Genomic DNA, 19,483 nt, shown 5'->3' on the forward strand with positions numbered 1-19,483 from the left:
GAGCAGATTATTCTATGTTTGTCTTTGTTTAATCAAATCATTTTAGCAGGATCAGTGGCCAGCCTGTGTGTTTGTCTGCTCCAAGCTGTCTAATTCTCTCCAGCACATCTAAAAATTCACTTTGCTCCTCAATTCCTCGTCACTGTCAGCGCCCGTATATAATAATGGTGACGGTGCATGTTGTGTTGCTTGCTTTATCTTTGTGACCTTTGGCACAGAAGACAATTCTGTTTTCAACCCTCAACTGTGTGTTCCCTGATTGTTCACCACCTCTGAGACAACTTGTACCATAACTTCATTTGGAATTAATGCCATTATCATAATAGAGAAATGGTCTAATTAGCAGAGTCTATGCACAAGTCATACCGTTCATAATAATGAGGTACATTTTCTCAACACCTGAGGTACTTTTTGTGAGTCATTTAAACTTTGTGAAGTTAAGCAATTTAATCATCGTTTAAGTTCCACTCCCCAGAGAATTTGTGAATGTCACTTTACTTGGGATGTAAAAAGGAAACTATGCTTCCATTGTTTCATCATATACTGTATTTTCTTTCCTTTAGGTCCAGAGTACATCATGGATGCCTCATCAACAATATGTTATGCAACCTACAGTAAGTATTCAACCATTTTCATTCAGTAGCTGTCCATCACTCGCTATATTTTATAAAAAATGAAGAACTCACCATATGGGCTTTGCTCTCTAAAACAGAAATGATGCCCTAATGTAATAATGGTGAAGAAAATAAGACATCAGTGGTAATGTATTTTTTTAGGTTGAGCCATTTAATTGATCCTAGCGGCATAAGTGTTCTTGTTTAGCTCCATAAAGGTTTTAAATCCTTCTGCCAGAGGCTTTGCTTGGGGCTTTTTGTGTCCCCTAAAGCACATCTAGTGCACTTTGTTCTCCTCTTCTCTCAGTTCATTCATTGAATGAGAGTGGGAATCAGTAATAGCGGCACGTTTGATTCCTTAATATCCTCTTAACTCTATCACAGAAAATGATTACCATAATAGATGCCTTAGTTAAAGGCTGCTACAGCGCAGTGTGGAGCAGTATTGAAGGGAATGCTCCTCAGAGGGGCTGTCCGGTGCTCAACTTCTACCTGAGTCACCCCTCTTTGAGTTCCTTAGTTTTAAGTACAGATGCAGACAATCACACTTCGGGGCGCCCTTTGTGGCAATAAACTTTTAGCAGTGTGAACATGAATGCCATGTGGCTCATTTTGAAGGACCTCCCTGATCAACTGCAGTCTTTTTGTCAAAGCTGTGGTGCAGGATCATTTGGTTACAATGTGTGGTCACTTTCTGATTCAATAGTCAGCATATTTGTTTTCGTTGCCATCACCGGGTCCCTGTGGTCTGAAGATCATCATAGAAAAGCGAAAGAAAATGTTCAAACTCAGAAAATTGCCATTGATTGTTGAGACTATACTGCAATTGGCCTGTATTTTCACCGTATATGCCTTTCATCAATGGCCAGCCTCCATGTCAGTCATTCTACTTAGGACCCCCTATAGAGCCTGATGTCACTCGCTCTTTATGTCCAATGTTTGTCATTTTACATGATCTATTTCAATGATTAAAGGAAGCATCAAGGACAGGGGTCTGCAACTTGCAGCTCAGGAGCCAAGTAGCTCTTCAGTCTCTCCTTGTAGCTCCTTTTGGATCTCTAAAAAAATTTGTAGTAAGATTTTTTTTTTTACATATTTATTTTTAGTTTTTAGCTAAAATATTGTTTAAATAAATTGATTTAGATTTTTTTAAATAAATACAGTAGTCCAAATATTTGAGTTGTCAGAAAAAAATTATAGATGAAAGGTACATGAAAGTTTTTTTTTTCTTAAACTAAAAATGTGCAAAATGTGACCATAAAATGTCCAAAAGGGAAATAGAAAAGAAGAAAAACTAACATAAGATGTCCATGAAATTGCCAAAAATGTCAGAGAAATTAATAAAAAATAAGACAGAACAGAAAATGTGAAAAGGAGCTATAAAATGTTGAAAAATTAAAGAAGAAATCTTGAAAATTACTGTAAAATCTCAGAAGATTTATATGGAGGAAAAAAAAAATGTTTCTGCTTTTTGGGGGTTTGTTTAAAAAGTAACAATAAAATTTCCAAAGACAAAAGCCGAAATCCTGAAACGTACCATAAAATGTCCACAAAAAAGTTTATTGATTTTTAGAAAAAGTTGGAAAGAAGATGTTCAAAAAGTAACCATAAAATGTCAAAAAACAAAAGAACAAATCTCTCGAAAATGACCATGAAATATATGGAAAAAAGCTGTTTCTTTTCTGCTTTTTCTTGTTTGTTTAAAAAGTAACAATACAATGTACAAAAACAAAAGACAAAATCTCAAAACATACCATAAAATTTCCACAAAATCCCCCCCAAAAAAATAGATTTAAGAAAAGGCTGGAAAGAAATGTTCAAAAAGTAACCACAAGTCAAAAAATAAAAATAAAAGAACAAATCTTGAAAATTGCCATAATATGTCCACAAAATTGCCAAAAATGTCAGACAATTGATAGCAAAAAAGAAAGAAAAAAGTCCCAAAATAGCCATGAAATGACCAAAGGAAGGAAGGAAAGAGGCAGAAAAAAATTAAATGTCCATAAAATTGCCAAAAATGTTGGTTGGAAATTTGCCAGAAAGGCAGAAAAGTCTAGAAATGTTTGAAAAATGAAATGTGAAAAATTACAACTACAAAAAAGTGCAAACATGGAAGACAAAAATGTAGAAGGGAGTGAATCTCAAAATGTTGGATGCTGCATGGTGGATTCTTCTGTTATGGTGCAGCTCTAATTAGCTTGTGGGCCCTCAGTAAATTAGACTAACACCAATACACTGTTTCGCACATCACAATGTTGAAATGTTTCATGGCTACAGACAGATTTTTTATTTGGCCTAAAATTGACAATAAAGGTTGCGGACTCCTGATCAAGGATTAAATATCAGTTTACATTTTTATGAGTAAACATATTTTATATATATATATATATTTTTTTGTTTTCTTTTTTCTTTTTTTCTTTTTTATTTATGTATTTATTTTTACATCAATGATGTACAAACTTTTGCAATCTCAATATAGCGAAAATGTGTCAATAAAATTGAATGTTAGCAAAGAGACAGTGAAAATAGGTTGCTAGTCCAGCGCTAACGCCATGAGTGCTTTCAAGCAGTCGCATGATGCTGCCCGCTGTGGTCATTTACCACTCAGACCTATCCTTCTCACTCCCACTCCTGCTGTGGGACAGTGAACATGTAATCTGGACACAGCGGGTCACCAAACAGGCCGACACACTCTCAGCAGCCGCTGCCCTCCAATCCACTGCCTCTGCCTTGCCTTCAATGCACATGAACTCCTGACTTCTTTGTCTTAACTCACTCTGCCTCCGCTGCGTCTCTGTCTGAGCCTGCTTGCATCATACTCAGCTTTTGTGGCAATTATTGTGGTCAGCGAAAAACTATTGTTGCAGAATGTGCTTGTTTTGAACGTTGTGTTACCACTTACATGGCACAGATGATTCACGTCAAGGACAAAGTTGAGGTAGGTCAAAATCAGTTAAAAGTGCCTTTGAGACTATTTCCCCATTTCGCCCCCAAATTTCTGAGGTTTTCCGTTGAATTTCATATTCATTGTCTTAAAAGGAACACCGACTGTAATGACAAGTTTGCTTTATATTATTTTTTGGGTTGTTACTAACATAACTGAGAGATTCATTTTTCAAAAATCATTTCCAGTTTAATAAATTTTGTAGAAACTTTATTTGGAGCAATGTGAAACGCCTATACAGAAAGCAAGTTAAGCCTTGTTGCGTTCCTAAACAAACAACATGCGATCGACAGAGTAAATGGGGTGCACTTATGTTAGGATGACCAAATATCCTATATTTCCCAGACATGTCCACTTTTTTACATCCTGTCTGAGTGTCTTTTTTTGTTTTGTTTTGTATAAATTCATGAAAATGGACGGTTTTCATTGCGGGACAAATGGGAAGCGAAGTGCACCATGTTGTTACTTCGACTGGTAGACCATGAACTGCTCCCAAGTTGATCACAAGGGGTTTAGGGAGAAAAAAAGGCGGCTTTAGTTTAGTGTCTGCATGTTATTATTGCCATATATTGTATTTAAAAACATTTGTTTTTTGTTTTTTTGAAGAAGAAAAAAGTAGGTCGGCTTTTTACGTAACTCACTTTGTGAGCGGCTTACTGGTAGCACTCTGCGCTCACCAAGCGGAGACAAAGTTGTGGTGCGGGTTCGATCCCTGCCCAGGCTTTTTTTTTTTTTAAAGCCGATTGCTGGAGCAAAAACGGTTGGGCTGAGAACATTTTGTTCATTATATATTAATTTGTCAAGTAGACTTCAAAAGAGAGTTGTTTGATTTTTATTCTTTACTTATACAGAGGAGGTATATATTATGTTAAAATTGTTTAATAACAATAATCTCTCTAGTCCGGCGTCCAAGTTTAAAAACAAGTTTGAACAAGTTTTGCAAGTGTCTCACTAAAAACACTCACTCATGCGATTTCTTAGGCAATTATTAATTGATAAGACCAAAAAAAAAGTCTCTATTGATATTGATCATGTAGTTGTTTGTGTTGTTGTGTTGTTTTTATTGTTGTGTTGATGCATTACCATATGTGTGATTCATGTCATATTCCCGTCCAGCCTGGTTGACTGTCTGTTGTCCATCATCCAACAATATGTCATGAGACCTCTTGAAATTGTTGGCACATTGCATGGTGCATCTTCACAGTTTTGTGCCAGCAGGAAAACATCCATGTGTCCATATCTGTCCCCATGGCCACTCCCCCATTGTGTTATGATGACGTAGCAGACACCGAACGGCTGCTAGGCACTAACCCTGGCTATCACAAACCATCAGTGCATGATAGCTAGCAAGCTGTCTCGCTTTATGGCCCAGGCTTACAGCATGTCTGCTCCCTGCCTGCACTGTGAAAGGCCTCCTTACACGGAGTGCTTGCCAGCATCTCATTGAATTGCAGCAAATTAGCCAAGCAGTCTAGCGTCAAAAGATCATAGGGCTACTCCAATATTTTTTATTTTCACAAATCAATCCATATAAAATCGGGGTCCTTATAAGAGGTTGTACTGGGACACTAAAAGAGTGAGTGAGGCTCTGTTTTTTAAATGTATCATAGATTACTTTTAAATGTGCACCTTATGTGGAAAACAATAATTGTGTGTTTCCAACCTATGTTATTATTTTAGGTACTTTTTGTTCTCCGCACTTTTCTGTCGTGCAAAAACTCCCACATAATACATCCGATTTGGACCATTCAAATGTCAACTTACTTAAAAAATGCATGCCTTCCTAGCAATATATCGTCTGATTCGACATTACATACAGTTTTCTCTCAATTTAATGTTAAATATCAACTTTTCCCCAATCATTTTCAATGGGACAGACTTTGAAATTTTTGACCAGTAAACATGAGGCAATGGTTCGATCCCACCTTAGACAGATTGCAGTTCAAGTTTTCTTTTTATTCATTTATCATTCAACTACAATTAATAATTTGTCAATTTCAAATAATGTATCTTTCAATTTACTTCATAAGCATTGTGCATACATTGAAGTCTTAGCATTCAGCTATTAGCATTTAGCTTTCAGTATTCCCACACAATTTCTGCAGAAATTACACTTTGTCTAGTTAGTTATATCTTTTCATTGGACAACTTTGAAGGAATGATACTTTGACAAAATGAAAAGTACTGAGCTTATATAACAACGTGAATGTAAGTTTCTCCAGAAATAACTGAAAATACAGTTTTCAATTTACTTCATAAGCATTTTGCAATATTTGTATAATATTAATAATTATTATATAATTATAATATAATAATAATAAAATAATAATAATAATTATTATTATTATTATTAATATTATTACTAGGATACTATAAAATTATAATATCCTAATAGTGGCTATTGGTACATCATGTCTTCATCAAATTTGTTGTCTGCCCGTTAACTAAATGAGGATAAGCAGTGAAGACAATAGCTAGATATAGAGTATGTTTTCCTCTCGTCCTCATCAACCAGATACTTTTTATTATTTTACTATTTTACAGTAAGCCAATCACTAGTTAATCATCACACTTTTGTTTTTTTCCCCCTCATAAATAAAAAATAAATCCTTAAAACCAATTTGTGAAGTTAATCATTTAGATGCTCATTGAGATGAAGTTATGCTTGAGCATCTACTATTTATCCATGTGATTTTTATTTGCCAGACTTTTTTGCCGTGGAACAACACCCAGATAATAATTTCGATTTACACTGTTCAAATTTCATCTTGCTTCAAAAATTCACGCCTCCCGGGTTATACAGTCTCGTATATAATATCGTCTGATTTCACAATACTTACAGTATTGGCACAACTTAACATTAAATATCAACTTTTCCCCATTAATTTTAATGGAACAGACATTGAAATATGTATATATAAAATATGAAAAATATAAGTCCCACTTTCCTTTTCCAACTTTTCATTGGTAAAGTGTATTGTCCAATAACCAGGAAGTCGCGGGTTCGAACCTCACCTTCAACTGTACATTGCAAATATATCCATGGCCATTATGCTAAGTGATGTACATGTAATACCAACTGACAGAGGAGGGTAGTAATGAGTTACATTTACTCTGTTACATTTACTTGAGTAGCTTTTTGAAAAAAAAAATTACTTCTAAGAATAGTTTTACCACACAATACTTTTTACTTTTACTTAAGTAGATGTGTGAAGAAGGAACGCTCTTAATCTTACTCCGCTATATTGGGCTACACGAGAGTCGTTACCCGCCGCACCATTCATACATTAGATTTGCCGTATTTACACGTAAGCGCTTTGCTTGTCTAACTGTGTGGGAGCATTTCCGCGGACACATTGCTTAGGCTATACGCAGGAAATACGGCCCCGATTTCAGACTGGCAGGCACGAGAACCCAATAGACTCACATCATCTTTCAATTGAGTCTTTCGGGTTCTCACGCTGCTTTGAAGACTCCCTTTTTCTTTTATCGCTCAGTTCTTTAAACCCCAAAATTAGATTTGGCAGAGGCATCTTTTATTGAATTACAGTTATTCTTTAATTAAAAAATATATATATACAGTATATATATATATACAAGTTTCCTCCTGTAAACATCATTAAGCATATATTTTTTTACATGTATTTAAGGCAAGTTGTAAAATGTCTGAAGTCCTCCGCACAACAACATTTACAGTTAAGTGCGCCTTATAGTCGTGAAAATATGGCACTCAGTACTTGAGTATTCTTTTCAGCAAACCCCGCTTGGGCCACATTTTAGTACTTAAGTAATTTATCTTTAAATTTACTTCATAAGCACATGCATTCAAATCTTAGCATTCAGCTAATAGCATTCAGCTTTTCAGCATTCCCACGCAATTTTTCCAGAAATTGCACTTTGTCTAGTTTAAACTCCAAATTGTACAAGTTTTGGGACGTTCCACTTGTCTCCCTTCTTCTACACTTCTGTTTTGCAATGTAATGATGTCAGAGTAACATGATTGCCTTTTTATTATTTGTCAACGCAAGTCAGTAGAGCTTACGGGAATAGAGAACAGTGGTGAAAAGAGACAAATAGAGTGCCCAAAACACACATACTGCTTGAAACGCATCCATAGGGCTAAATCTCACTTACATACAGATCAGCAGTCACACACACTCAAATTCTCACGCTTCCAAAGAGCAAAGCGTAGCGGCAGCGCCAACCAAGCGCAGCATTGCTATCTTTCCCCATGACTTAGCCAGACCCCATTTTTTTCTTCCCCTTCACTAAGAAGCGTTTGTGCTAAGAATGTGTACTTGCTGGAGTGTATCGGCCCTTACATGCCGCAGGTGAAGTATTGAATTCCTTTCTGATGCGCCCCAGCCAGTTCTCAGTGCCAGTTAGATGCTTGCTGGGGCCTCCTAGAATTGGACCGTAACTATCAGCCCTAATCAGGCAGGGGGTGAATCAGTGCACTGTGAGATACCAATCTCGATGCTTGACATTAAAAACGCACTGCGGATATAGAGAGAGGAACATTGCCAGTCTCGTGGATTTGACTCTTGAGGCAGAATTTGAGACAGTTGCCCTCGAGTTGCTTTCATTGCTGTTTCTCTCCTCCCTCTTCGCTGTCTGCTACCTCTGCTTCTTTGTCATCACAATTGCTATTTCTAGTGTAGCTATTGCCCTCCTGCAATCATAGTTACTCTGTTAATAACGTTTTGCCATTTTTCCCCTGTTCTCCTGCTTTTTCTTTTCAAACTGTATAGTTAAACAACAAAATAAATCATTTTTATTGTGTAACTTAATCTTTAAAAACATATGGGGAGGCAGTTGGAACAGAGAGATGAACCTTCTAGGTTAGTGTAGCGCTAACTAGCTAGTACGACAGGCAGCGTAGTGTTAGCTAGCTAGTATGACAGGTATTTAAAACTTTACCAAAAGTGAAAATAAACCTAGGTTCTACCGTTGGCCAGAGTACAGCGGGAAGAATCCTGGAGGTCAAAGTAAGTTATTTTAAACTAAAAAGGAAAACTTGTCCGTAGGTTGACATAGCTGCGCGTAGGGCGCATACTATGGAGGACCAAAACTGCCAACATTAAAAATAAATAAAGGAATGAATGAAAATAAATAAATAAAAACGAATATATAATATAATTCAAAAATTAAACATACAAAAATATATAAATGGAAATATAAACTCAAAGTAAAAATAAATATAAAAATAAATACTTATCAATGGAATTAAATCTCAAACAATAAATAAAAAGGCTCCGCTCTCATATTTATTTATTTCATGCTGCAGATGCTGGCAGCATGAAAGTTGTCATGAAATGTTATTCAAATGAAGGAGCGGTCCTAAACTCGGATATGTTTTCAAAAAAGCACTTAATCACTATATGCATACCAATACCATTAACACCAAAATAGATTTTGTATTCTTCGGACTATGAAATGTTTTTCGGTAAAAGTACAAAGAGTATTTTCAAGTATTGTGAGCATTCCAGATGGCCATTGCTATGCTTTGACGAGCAGGCCAAGCTTTATTAGCTTTCTATGTATGAATCTGCCTTTCATCTATATATGGAAGTTAGACAAGGACTCACAGAAGACAGTCTGAGCATGCGGAGGAATGGACCTCCTGTAAAGACATGACAAATAGTGTTACATGCTTCATCTAGCACCTTGATCCTCACACACACACACACACACACACACTTACACACCCCTATGCATCCATCCAAATAGCATGTTCTCCTTAGTAAGAGGGCTTTGATAATTACCTCATTACCATGAGTACTTTGCTTAGATGAATGGAATGTATTAGAACACAAACTATCACAGTTAAGCTATTGCTTACAACTATAATATGTCACCATAATTGGACTCATAGCCAGCAGTACATTACCTTACAATTGACAATGTTGAGCTGGAGATAAAACACCGAATTGAAATTCTCCCCGCAACCCCTGAGATATTGCCCATGATGGACGAACAAATGATTCAATGGGTGGTGATTGATCCATCATCTCTTTCATTTTCATTTAATCTGTTGAGGACAAATACCTACACAGTCGTCAAACATCTTTGGCGGATAAGTCAAATCCTTCATTGGTGTTACATGTCGTGTGGCTTTCACATCCGAGCGGCCCCTCAGCTTCTTATTCACGCTCATTATTCAATTTTTCCCTGTAGTGTCCTCTAATGTTGACACTTAGGCTTAAAATCCTTCAAATCTTGAATCAAATCATCTTGCGAGGCAGCAGGCTTCATTCATTTCATTCATTCATTTCTATTTTTCTAAAAAATACAAAAAAAGGCAAAATATATTAATGCAACCCATGCAACACATTTATGTGAGTCATTTGTTAATTTCTGACAGACACCCGCTGTCGGTCACTTTTAACTCATTCACGACTATAGACGTCAAATATTCATTTGAACTGAGCTGGCAGTGAATAGGTTAAAATCCAAAACATAATTTACAAAGAACTATAAAATATGTGGCAGCACGGTGGCTGACTGGTTAGCACGTCCGCCTCCCAGTGCTGAGGACGTGAGATCGAGTCCGGGCTTCGGCCTTCCTGGGTGGAGTTTGCATGTTCTCCCCGTGCTTGCGTGGGTTTTCACCGGGTACTCCGGTTTCCTCCCACATTCCAAAGACATGCATGGCAGGTTAATTGAACACTCCAAATTGTCCATAGGTGTGATTGTGAGTATGGTTGTTTGTCTCTGTGTGCCCTGTGATTGGCTGGCAACCAGTTCAGGGTGTACCCTGCCTACTGCCCGAAGCCAGCTGGGATAGGCTCCAGCACCCCCGCGACCCTTGTGAGGAAAAACGGTCAAGAAAATGGATGGATGGATGGATATAAAATATGTCATTTCATCCTAAAAGACATTTATAACACCCTAATTTGTCACACGTTATCATGGAAACTGCAATTAGCTTCTTTATTCCATGTTTGTGTTGCCATCATCAAAACTTTATTAACTGTACAGGCAATGTTTTAAATGGGTCATATTATGAAAAGTTGTGTTGCACTGAACTGCCATGACAAGAGAACAAGAGATGTGGAATTTTCCCACATTTTCCGGTTCCATTTTGATACATTTTCCTCTTTGCCAACACCAGTACAATTGTATTCTTAACTCAAAGGAAAAGTAGAACACTCATGTGGAGTTAAATTCATTTATAGAGAAGAGCTACGAGCTATTTTCCAAAACATGGTTAAAGACACATTTAGAAATTAATGCCCTTCATTTTGTGTTTATCTGATAAAATTTTAAATTGTAAAACTTGTACATCTGTTTTTTCTTTGAATAATCAAATTGGATTTACATCTTTTTGGAAAATATCTTGAGAGGTGCTGAATTCTCCTTAAATAAAGGAAGATCTCGCTTAATCTCATTATTGATCCTGGATTATTGTCTGTTAAGGCATATTTTTCCACAAAAAAGGTCACATTGTCTCACTTTGGGGACATTTGAGGTTTTTATAAAACACACATAGTCACATGTTGGGGGAAAAAAAAGACAAAATCCTCACAAAGGAGAATCATCAATGTTAAACATAACAAACATATTGTATATACAGTAAAAGGTCACACATGATTTATTTGCCATATTTTCCACCACCAGACATTTTGCATTCCAGGCCTGCTATTTGATGTAAACCCTCTATTTCTCCACCGTGTCAGTCTAGGTATTTGGAAATAAGTTCAGTGTGTCTCCTACTATGTAGGTAGTCGTAGAACAGTCATAGTGCTCTATTTGCTCCGAGGGGGATTCATGCTGCGGATTAGAGTGAAAAGCCCCACATGCTGGCTCTCTTTTTGGGACTGACATGAATAGAAATGCGCCTGAGGGTGGATTCTCTGTCCACAGTCAACAAAGGTGGTCAAGAGCGATTTTTTTAAATTAATTTTTTTTAACACTACATGAATAAAACACACAAAGAAGAATGTGAATGTACGCTCACACACTCGTGGTCAGATTATGTACACAAAAACAGATAAAACTCTCACACCTACACTATGGTCATTGATGATTCCCTGTAGCTAATTGTGTTTTATTATGTGGCAAATTAATCATTAGAACATGCTCAACTGAAGTACCAGACTTGATAGCCTCCCAAATAAAATCTTCCCATCATGTCGCCACATGTGATTGAGATATAAATATGGAAATACTCAACTACAAATATGTTATGAGTGTGTCTGATATGCAGTTTTTTACACACTTGCATACACACACCGACATCAGGCGGCAGACCGCAAAAACTCCCGCTGAAAAAGTAACTGTAATTCACAAGGAATGTGTTGAGTGAAGTCCGGGTCCTCTTTCATGTAGACTACAAGAGACACATTGTTTGACTAAGACTCACTGTGGTCATGTTTGACGGTTGTGAGGATTTGACAGGACATCATTCCTTCCTTCTGTGGTTGAATCGAGTTGTCGTTCTCAACTCTTACCATTCATGTACGCTTTTAAAAAAGCAGGCCACAGTGCCTGTGGAGATATGTTGTAACGTCATTATTCTGGTACTTCAAAAGTATTGACAATGACTTTAAAAAATAAAGATATATCTTCCAAAAAGCAAATAATGTAAAGAAGGTTTAAATAAATAAACAAAACAATCAGACTAGTTTTGCATTTGTTGGTGTAAATTATTTTCTGATGGTTTAGCAAGCATACTTTGCCTCCGCAGATCAGTTTTTGATATTGTTATTGCTGTCTGAATACCCGTGTCCAGCGTGAGATTTTCTGTTGCCTCAGGCGATTGAACTCGGGTTGAGGAAATGATCACCTCTAGCAGGCAACGAGATGCCAGTGAACATTTGAAGCGATCATAGAGGAGATACGCCCAAGGCATGACTGGATATGTTCACCTGCAACAAAGGAGTAGAAAGATCAAAATTGTTGGATGACGGAATGCTCACCTCCAGCAATTTAGATCGTGATCAAATAGGATTGGATATCTATGGAGAACATGAGATATTTTCTTTTAGTTGTATGCTCTTTAATTGTATAGGGTTGTATTTGTAGTAACTGTATTTCCTGAACTACATAAAATATTAGGAATGTTCTCTACACACAGCTTTTACAGCACTAATAAAAAAAAAAAATTTAAGCTATTTTATTTGGTCTTAAATGTCATAGCTGTCATGATGGGTGTGAGTGATTGCCAAATGCGGGGAAACACGGCAGGGAGATAGGAATGAAGGGCAATGTGAGGAAGTTTGTTGTAACATAGAGAGTAAGGTGAGTAGACAATGACTGGACGTCACGTGACTGGACGGGACGTGACTGGACTGGATATGACCAGAGTAGACTGGTCGCCACGACTGGACTGGACTGGATGACTTGACTGTGACGTGGACGACTAGACTGTGATGAGGACGACTTGACTGTCAAGTCATCCGCGTGACTTGACTGAGAAGTAGACGACTTAACTGTGACAAGGACAACTTGACTGAGATGTTGAGGACTTGACTGAAATGTGGATAACTTGACTGATTTGGGGAAGACTTGACTGTGACGTGGACGACTTGACTGTGATGTGGACGTCTTGACTGTGACATGGACAACTTGACTGGGACGTAGACGACTTGACTGTGATGTGGACGACTTGACTGCGATGTAGACGACTTGACTGTGACGTGGACGACTTGACTGTGACGTGGACAACCTGACTGTGTCGTGGACGACTTGACAGTGATGAGGACAACTTACCTAAAACAAAGACGACTTAACTGTGACGAGGGCTTAGCTTTGACGCGACAAGAAACACGGACTCCCACACATAACGTTGGCAATGCTTCCACACCGACTGGACAAGACTAAATACACCAACACAAGACACACCTGGGGAAACACAATTGGCTGAGGGCACTGATTGGTCACACACACTGTGAAGGGAAGAAACACACAGGTGGACGTGATTAGGCATAACGAGACAAAGGAAGAAACCAGGAACAAATGACAAACACCAACCACAGACCAAAACAACAAGAACACTCATAACAAAACAAAAACCCAACTCCCACAGAACCGAAACATGACAGTAGCTTGTAAGAGAAAGACACAAACCTAACCAGAATGAGTACTAAATAAAATACCTGCAACTATAACATACAGTGGCAATCTTGAGTGTCTTTCACAAGCTGTAGATACTGTGCTCATAAATGAATCCGTCAAGCAAAACACCTGCTGTGTATGTGACATTTATCTGGTCTAGTGAGCGTGTGGTGACTGAGTGTGCAAACCATCTGATACTGATCAGCAATCCATCAGTCCTTGAAGACGCTTTTCACTTGTAATTGGTGGCCATTAAAAAAAACACTGCAGGTTGTAGTGTTTCTTATTTACTGTACATTGTCTACGATGGTTGAGTGCACATCAATGCCGGCAACAGTCGAGGGCCTGGTATCATCTCTGTCTCTGTCGGGATTGTGATCAATATTGTCTTAATCAAGGTTTTCCTCAAGCACTCGCACAAAGTCACATATGTACGCAGACAAAGGAGAGACATCAAAATATGCGTTGGCATTCATGTCAGTCTTTAATTTTCTTTTATAGTCTGTCTGCTAAGGGACATAAAACCATATACACACACACATGCACCCACACTAACACCCCCGCCTCTGTTGCTCCCTCCCTCGCTGTCTATTTCTCTCTCGCTCAGACACTCCCTCTCACAAACACGGAAAATCGAAATCACAAATCGGCTTAACTCTCCCTGACACGTCGGTGAATTAAGCCCTTCCGTTGCTCTCCCGTTCCCATTATGAAGGCATTGTCAGCAGCTGAATCGGTTACAGGTGCTACTTCCTTCCGTCCTCCTGCCTATGCGTTCCTTTCCTTCTCTCACCTTCCCTTCTTCTCCTGTCGAACCTCCTCTCGATTGCTCTCGCTCTGCTTTTTTGTGCTTCCTGACATCCAGCCACTCTCCCCTGTAATCATTGGTGTACAAATCGAAGCAAGAAGTAAACACGAAGATAGTTTTCTTTTTTCTGTTTAGACTATTTTCAATAGGAATGAACTGACCGCTGTAAATGTTTTCATATACTTCAATGATTTCTACAAGGTATTTGACAGGGGCCCTGAAAAAATATTTTCCACACTGCATTGGTTGGACCTAAAGTAATATTTTTCACAAGGCCCCAAATACCTGGAAGTGACCCAGGTATCAACACCCGACTTAATAGTACAGCTACAGTATAGTTGTAGAGTTAAAGCCATAGATAAAGAGCTAGATCAGGGGTCTGCAATCTGTGGCTCTTTAGTGCCTCTTCTGTGGCTCCCTGTGGATCTAAAAAAAATCAAGTAGAAATTCATTTTTTTTAACATATTTATTTGTTAAGATCAAATATTCTTTCAATGGATTCATGATTAAATAATTAAAAAATAGTCCAAAATTTTCCGTTGTCAGAAAGAGACAAAATGTTGATTAAAAAGTTGTTGTTGTCTAAATGTCTATTTTAAAAAAAAAATACCATAAAATGTCCAAAAAGGAAGAGGAAAAGCAGAATTACCATAAAATGTCCATTAAATTGCCAACAATTTGAATTTTTTTAAAAGGCAGAAAAGAAAACATTCAAAAAGTATGTCCAAAATTAAGAGAAAAAAATCCCCAAAATGCGTCAGAATTGCCCAAAATTTCTGAAAATTGATAGCAAAAAAAGTTTGTATAAAAAATTACCGAGAAAAAAACAATCCAAAAACGGAAGACGAAAGGTAGAAGAAAATGATTGTCTACGTATTGGATGTTGCTGTCAGAGCAAAAATAATCCAAGTCTCTTCTCTTCCTTCCTTGTGTGTTGTTTATTAAATGTTGTAGGTTGACTGAACCTGACAGAAAGAATCACTCTCGATCCCCAAGACAATCAAATGACAAAGACAAAACAAATGTCAGACGTTTGCTCAATTTATTACAAAAGCAAAAACAAGCCAAAAATCAAAAGGTATTTACAAACAAAAGGCCACAACAGCGAAGGAAATTTAGGCGCAAACTCAAGCATTACAAGAACAATAAATACCAAAACAACTACAAACTAAGTCACGAGTTCTTCTCACCATACTACCGCCATTTGAACAAAACTCAGTCGTAAAACCGAGAACCCCGTGAGGATATTCCATCCTGACATGCTCTGTCTGCTGTAAATCCTTTATTGTGTTGAATCCCCACACACACACACACACACACACACACGTTTTTTTTTTTGGGGGGGTTCACACAAAGTGAGCTGTGGAAAACGGCTTGAAGGGTTTATGTTCCTCACGGAGCATCAGCACTTGGGATGAGGTACTCTCGTGACAGGGAAAGAAAGAGCAACACGTTTCCCTTGTGTTCCTTGGCACTGTGGACGCTTCCAGCATTCCACCCATTAGGGAAAACATGCCGAGCATTGCAACAAAGAGAAAACAAAAAAAGCTTCTTAGCAATCAATGAGCCACACCGGCTAGTATTATTTATGCATCAGCAGCACATACTGACTCTTTAGATGGAGTAAAGATAGTATATTGATTGTGAAGATGATGCCAATCGCTGTGTTCTATTGGTAATTAATGACATTGTTCCTTTCTTTCATCACTGGATGACGCCTGCCTAAGTCCACGCACCTTTTTTCTTACTTTCTTATCTTCACTTCATTGCTTATCTCTTTTGCTAACGCCTTCTTGTTCCTCCACTTTTTACTTCCCTTCAGTTTCTCACATTTCTCTCCCCAATTTCAACTTTGACATCATTTGTTATTTATTACTCTCTTATATCTTTGCAAAAATAGCGCACACAAAAAAAGAGATAGACCAATACATTTTTTTCAAGGCCGATACCGATTATTAGTAGTCAAGGAGGCCGATAACCAATATTTCAAGCTGATATTCATTTGCAGTAAAAGAGAAATATTAGCTTAAAATTTTTGAAATGTACTTTTTTATTTTTCAACATATAAAGAATTGACAGCTTTGTTTAAAAATTATAAATATTTTTATTTATTTTTTAATTCAGTTAGTGTTAGATATTATTAACATTTAAATCCTTGTTTTCATATATTAACCATTGTTATACATTATTAACATCTTAATTCTTTATATTAACCATGTTGAAAGGTTTTATAGACGTGTAAAGCAAGTAGTGTTGAACTCAGTATAATTTGACCTTAAGCTGGGACATATTATTTGGTCTAGAAGTTCCTTCTCTGTGGGAAAACACATTTGGTCCTTGAGAACAGAATCTGCTTTGAACACGCACCCCTGACTCTGTTTTCGCCATCGCTCACGGAAAAGTACCCAGAGAGTATGTTTTGTCTACAAATGAAAGAGAGGCGGTCGGTTTTAACTATAAGAAGCCATTTTACACGCGGAAGAGACACATTCGGCGCTCTGAATTCCACCTGTTAAGTGATGAATTGGAGTCTGTTACGATGTCCAGAGATCTCTGTTAGATTAAAATCATTTTTGCAAAGGTGTTTTTTCTTACATTAAATCTGTCTTCAAGTTTTGGAACACGCAAAGAGGACAAATAAATTTATTCCTCTTCATTAGCTTGCAGGGTCATCAGCATGTTTGACTACATTAAAAACTAAGCAAGTAAATAGTTCCCTAAAATTTTCCACTGTAAGTAGTTTTCCAAAATTTCAACATAATTTTTTTATTTAAACTTTTTTTTAACTTATTCACTCCTAGCCATGTTCACTGAACCTTCTTCGCTCACGACTGTTTTACTAGATTTTGTCGGATTTTGCGAGGCCCACAGAATATTGTGTTCTATTGCTATAAAAACATGGAAAGATTAGAGTCTCTTCTTTCATCAGGGAAAAAGTATATTTCTATCTGTTACCGTTTTGCAGCAATTAGCATTACAGTATAGCTCAATTTAATCATTATTCACAAATCGGTCTAAAACAGTGAGGAAAACAGTTTGATCTTTTATACTCTGCTGCCACCTGCTGGCCGTTTTTTGTAATAACTACCGTTGCTTTAAGCCACCGCTTCAGGTCAGAGGCTGCATCAAAGCCGTCTGTATGCTTCAGCATAAAAAACATAAATGTAAAAATATGTTTTTGGGACCATGGCAATATTTAAAATAGAATGTTTTTATACGTTTTGGGGAGCAAATTAGTTAAAAAAATAAAAAGTGTAGGGAGTTTTCAGTGTCAGCATAATTTTTTATGAAGTGGAAATTTAAATAAATTCCTAAGTGAAAAGTTCCCTGTACATCACTGAGCAACAAATGCATGCGAACTAGCTAATTTGGGGTTTTCGTCAGGGTTGGTGAAAAGGTTTCAAAACATCTTCGCAGATGGTGAAAAATTGTCTGAATATGTTCAAAATGTTTGCAACAAGTAAAAAGTGTCTGTGAACATCTTACAAATCCTGATGAAAACCCTAAATGTGCTACTTTCGCAAGCATTCGCCACTCAGTGTACCAGCTTTATCGGCCTTCAGATTCGTAAAAAGGCTAATGCCAATATTTGACATTTTGAAAATATCGGCATCGGCCGATAATCGGTTTATCCCAACAACAATGAAAAACAGCAACAGAGACCTTGTGCAGTCATGAAGTACTGTGAAAACTAAATATGATTGAACGCAATATCTGGACAAAAAAATTTAACTTTTTTTTTTTTAAATCACCTTTCAATATATCAGCTTCTTTCTATAGCTAACAGAATCAGTTTATTACTATTTTACAATGAAAGAAATAGACTTCTCTCCCCATCTGCAGTTGAGTAAATATTTACAGATGGCCGATATTTGCGGGAATACAATCTGTGTTGCAGGGCTCCCATTAACTAACTAAATGTGTGGCGTGTATGCATTTGAACATTTTCTGCTGTGTTCTGTCTGCTCTATCCAGGGTGCAGTGATCACGCCAGCCATGGACCACACTATGTCCATGCAGCCTGCCAGCATGATGGGTCCCCTCACCCAGCAGATGAACCATCTGTCCCTGGGCACCACAGGAAGTGTGAGTACCCCTTGCATTGGCTCCAACAAAACAAGTGTCTGAGATTACTGGTGGATAGCATTAGCATATCCATGAATTATATTAAATCTGTATATTTTACGAGGGGTTTTGAGTAAATCGACGTGGATTGGTTAAATTGTACTACGCGTTGGAGTGGTGTGATGACCGTAAAGCTTTAAAAATTGGCGCTGAATTGCAGAACCACTCGCCTGGCAGCAATTTTGCCAAGCTGTTTTAATGTCAATTGGCGAGCAATGGGCAAGGGAATGATGCGCTTACAAAAACTGCAAGCAAAGTGGTCAAATACTGATTGCATCACGTCTGTTTGAATGATATTTGAAACCGAATACAAAAAACGGAAGTGTATAGTAAGTTTTAGGACACCTGTATTAAACCGAGCTCTTGATATGCTACAATTTTTAAGATTGAGATGTTTGTTTATTATATCGTCACTGTCAAGTTCATGTCAGTGTTGTCTGAACATTTTGCACAGGAATTATTTTTAATTAAATGAAACCTTTAGATAAATATTTGTTGGGTTTATTAGATTAAAATCGATTAAAATCGTAATGGTCCTGAATGTCTGTAAAAATCGAGATTTTATTATTTGGCAATATCGCCCAAGCTCTACCTAAACCAGAAAATATATGATAGAAAATTCAGATTCTTTGTATGTAGAGTATTTATTGGTCTTTTTGAACAAACAAAAAAAACTTTTGACTTGTGTCATATATGATACATCCGGTCACAGTGCTTTAAATTTGTACATTTTTAACAGTTAAAAATATATTAATAAACAGACATATTAGTATTTCCAAAAATCAGAAAGAACATATCCCACTCTTAATAAGTATAGGCGTCTCTCCTTTCTCAATTGGGGCGATCTTGCAAGGTCGCTGGAAAAGCAATCAGCTGGTTGATACTGCCCTCTAATGGATTATCTGTGCAATGCATGTGTCAGATCATATACGT

General features: G+C 37.3%; 1 protein-coding gene across 3 annotated transcripts in view; it reads left to right on the forward strand.

The window, feature by feature from the left end:
- Nucleotides 1-19,483, forward strand: part of rbms3 (RNA binding motif, single stranded interacting protein) — a 317,367-nt gene that overhangs the window by 280,055 nt on the left and 17,829 nt on the right. For all 3 annotated transcript variants that reach the window (XM_077547933.1, XM_077547935.1, XM_077547934.1), the window contains exons 10-11: nt 564-614; nt 18,401-18,511. In XM_077547933.1, the coding sequence (XP_077404059.1) occupies nt 564-614; nt 18,401-18,511 (162 nt within the window). The remainder of the gene's footprint in view (nt 1-563; nt 615-18,400; nt 18,512-19,483) is intronic.

The sequence above is a fragment of the Vanacampus margaritifer genome, chromosome 17 (genome assembly GCF_051991255.1).
Source record: "Vanacampus margaritifer isolate UIUO_Vmar chromosome 17, RoL_Vmar_1.0, whole genome shotgun sequence".
NCBI classification, from domain to species: domain Eukaryota; kingdom Metazoa; phylum Chordata; class Actinopteri; order Syngnathiformes; family Syngnathidae; genus Vanacampus; species Vanacampus margaritifer.